General features: G+C 51.3%; 1 protein-coding gene across 1 annotated transcript; it reads right to left on the reverse strand.

Moving 5' to 3' along the window:
- Positions 1-1,396: 1,396 nt before the first annotated feature.
- Positions 1,397-2,322, reverse strand: LOC123512451. Its single transcript, XM_045268868.1, has 2 exons — positions 2,170-2,322; positions 1,397-1,834 (listed from the first exon to the last, which is right to left on the reverse strand). Exons 1-2 carry the CDS (start codon positions 2,320-2,322, stop codon positions 1,397-1,399), a joined length of 591 nt encoding a protein of 196 aa, XP_045124803.1.
- Positions 2,323-3,234: the final 912 nt, after the last annotated feature.

Here is a 3,234-nt window from a genome sequence, read left to right on the forward strand (position 1 = left end):
CTGGCAGTCTTCAGATGTCCCTGGTCTGGCTCGGAGCTGGCAGTCTTCAGATGTCCCTGGTCTGGCTTGGGGCTGGCAGTCTTCAGGTGTCCCTGGTCCAGCTCGGGGCTGGCAGTCCAGGCTAGGATTGGGCTGTAGCACCGCTTCTTCTTTTGGCTGACCAGTGTCCATTCACCTGCAGCATCCTCCTCACAGTCTGCCACAGGTGACTTGCTCTCTGAAGCAGGGGGAGCAGGGGCCATCCCTGAGAGGCTCTGGGGCTGTCGTGTGGCTCCCTTGACTGGCTTGACGGGGGTATCCATCCTTGGTGTGGGTGCAGCAGCAGTTGCACATTGCTCTGCGGCCTTGTCCTTTTTCGTGGGTGGGTTGCACAGGCTATGCTGACACACGGCACTCTCTCCTTGGCCCTGTTGAGCACCGCTGGCTAGGGATGGGGCCACAGTGGAGATCTCACTGCATACTGTGTGCTGCTGGTTCTTGAAGGCGGCAAACTTGGTACTAAGACCAGAGACTGTTGCAGTCAGATTGTCCACTTGGGCGGCTAGTGCACTCACCACTGCCATTAGCTGCTGGGTAGTGCTGGTGCCAGGCAGTTCCTGAGTGATGCCTGCCTGAGACACTGTGTTTAGAGGCACAGGGGGCACTATAGCAGTGCGCTGCGGCAAAGGTGGGAACACGGCAGGTGTGGTTGAAGTGCCAGCGGTGGGGCAGGAAGGCTGGGACAGGTAAGGGGCAGCGGCCGAGAAGGAGGGCTTCGTCGCCTAGGCGTTGGTCAGGGGAGGTGGAGCCTGGCGGAACACAAGCCTGGGCCGACTCACCTCATCCGTGGCAGACTCCCTTTGGGGCCGACGCCTGACAGTGCAGAGGGTGGAGTGGGCGTTGTGGTCACCCCCACAATTGCAGCAGTGAGGAGGGATTTTGGTGCCCTCCTTGATCTTATCCAGGCACTGTGCTGACTTATGGGGGCCAGCACAGTACCTGCAGCGAGGGACAGACTGGCAGCGCCACTCCTTGTGTCCCCAGCGACTACAGTGGCGGCACAGGTCAGGTTCAGGTGTATACTGCTCCACACGCCGACATCCAAGGCCCAGGAGATGCACCTCACTGGGCACCTTACCTGTCACCACTCCCAACAGTTGGGGCCTTGCCATCTGCTCCACCATCCTCCTCTTCAGCCCATGGAATCCAGCTGGTACCTCTATCAGGTTGACATTGATGTGTGTTGCCATTCCATGGATAATAACAGGGTGAGTGCCCTCCTCGCCAGGGCACTCCATAACCAGGCCCAGAAAGCCCTCACTCAACAGGGTGGCATAAAAGGAGGAGTCAGTACTGACCGTTATATAGGGCTGGTTCCGTCCCTCCTTGTAGAGTGGCTGCAGGTCTGGGTGTTGTTTCAGCAGGGCAGCAAACCAGCTGAAAAGCTCACTGGCTGTCTTTCCATGGACAACAGGGAAGAACAGTCCGAGATGGCCGGGGCAGGTACATCTAGACAGGGAATCTGGTCAGCAGCAGCATTTTTCTGGTGTTTTTCCTTGCCAGATGGTGCAGGACGAGGCTCTTCAACAATCTCCATGTCTTCTAGGGCTGCTATGGCTAGCTCCACCTCAACAGTGCCTGCGACGAGCATAGTCCTTTGTGCTGGGCCCACGTGGGAAGCAGCAGGCTTTGTGGCGGGGTGCACCACCAAACTCAGGCACGGACACTTATTTTCTGTCTTCTTCTGGGTTGTTTCTGGCTGGCAGAACGGGCCTAGACCTCCCTCAGTAGCCACTGAGTAGGCGTGTTCACTCCAAATCACTTCTGATTTCCTCTTGTAGGGGCTGCAACTCATGTAAACACAGCAGCAGCATTTTTCTGGTGTTTTTCCTTGCCAGATGGTGCAGGACGAGGCTCTTCAACAATCTCCATGTCCTCTAGGGCTGCTATGGCTAGCTCCACCTCAACAGTGCCTGCGACGAGCATAGTCCTTTGTGCTGGGCCCACGTGGGAAGCAGCAGGCTTTGTGGCGGGGTGCACCACCAAACTCAGGCACGGACACTTATTTTCTGTCTTCTTCTGGGTTGTTTCTGGCTGGCAGAACGGGCCTAGACCTCCCTCAGTAGCCACTGAGTAGGCGTGTTCACTCCAAATCACTTCTGATTTCCTCTTGTAGGGGCTGCAACTCATGTAAACACAGAGAGTGATAATTATGACGTCCTTCCGACTCAGCGGGGAGGACGCAACTGGCAAGTTTATAAATTGATCAATGGAATGGACCAAGTGGATAATGAGAAACTGATCCTGAGAGAAGAATATGACATTCGATGCACAAGATCGCATAGTAAAAAGCTGAGAAAAGGAAGATGCCTGAGAGATGTTAAAAAATATAGTTTCCCGCAAAGATGTATTGAGACGTGGAACAGTTTAAATGAAGAAGTAGTGTCTGCAACGAGTGTGCATACTTTTAAAGTAAGATTGGATAAATGTAGATATGGAGACAGGGCCACACAAGCATAAAGCCCAGGCCCTGTAAAACTACAACTAGGTAAATACACACACACACACACACACACACACACACACACACTTGACCTCTCGTGAGAGAAGGACGTGTGACACCGGTCCTCTCTATAGCGGCGGCTCGGCCGGCTCCGTGACATACCATTGTCTGAGCATGCGCTTAATTGTTTACGCTGATTGGTTCTGTTCTTTGAAACTGAAGCAGCAGCCAATGAAAAAAAAAAAGCATAATTATTTCCACCAATCACGACGGCCCCTGAGGTTAGGTTTAGTTAGGTTAGATTAGGTTTAGTTAGGTTAGGTTAGATTAGGTTTAGTTAGGTTGGGTTAGGTTAGGTTAGATTAGGTTTAGTTAGGTTAGGTTAGGTTAGATTAGGTTTAGTTAGATTAGTTAGGTTAGGTTGGGTTAGGTTAGGTTGGTTGGTTGGGTTAGGTTACATTAGGTTAGGTTAGGTTTAGTTAGGTTAAGTTAGGTTAGGTTAGGTTTTTTTCTGGACGAAAGTAATTTTTTCTGGTAGATTTCGGCTTGTTTTTAATGAATTTACCAGTTGTTTTCTTATGCAAATCATAATGTTTCGGGGCTGTAAAAAAAAAAATTGGTTGATTTGCGCCAAAAACAAGTGGTATTTTAATTAAAAGCAAGCCGAAATCTACCAGAAAAAAATAGTTTCGTCCAGAAAGGGCAAGGTGGTGAAACTGTAGGTTTACTGGAAATTATTCTTCAAATCAATG

Source organism: Portunus trituberculatus, chromosome 33 (genome assembly GCF_017591435.1).
Source record: "Portunus trituberculatus isolate SZX2019 chromosome 33, ASM1759143v1, whole genome shotgun sequence".
Classification (NCBI taxonomy): Eukaryota; Metazoa; Arthropoda; class Malacostraca; order Decapoda; family Portunidae; genus Portunus; species Portunus trituberculatus.

Bases quoted from the DNA above. Each gene is read 5' to 3' on its own strand.
- LOC123512451 (XM_045268868.1), bottom strand. From the start codon at position 2,322: ATGCGATCTTGTGCATCGAATGTCATATTCTTCTCTCAGGATCAGTTT. The intron at 1,835-2,169 runs ATGAGTTGCAGC...TGCTGTGTTTAC, and splicing joins TTATCACTCTCTGTGTTTAC to ATGAGTTGCAGCCCCTACAA.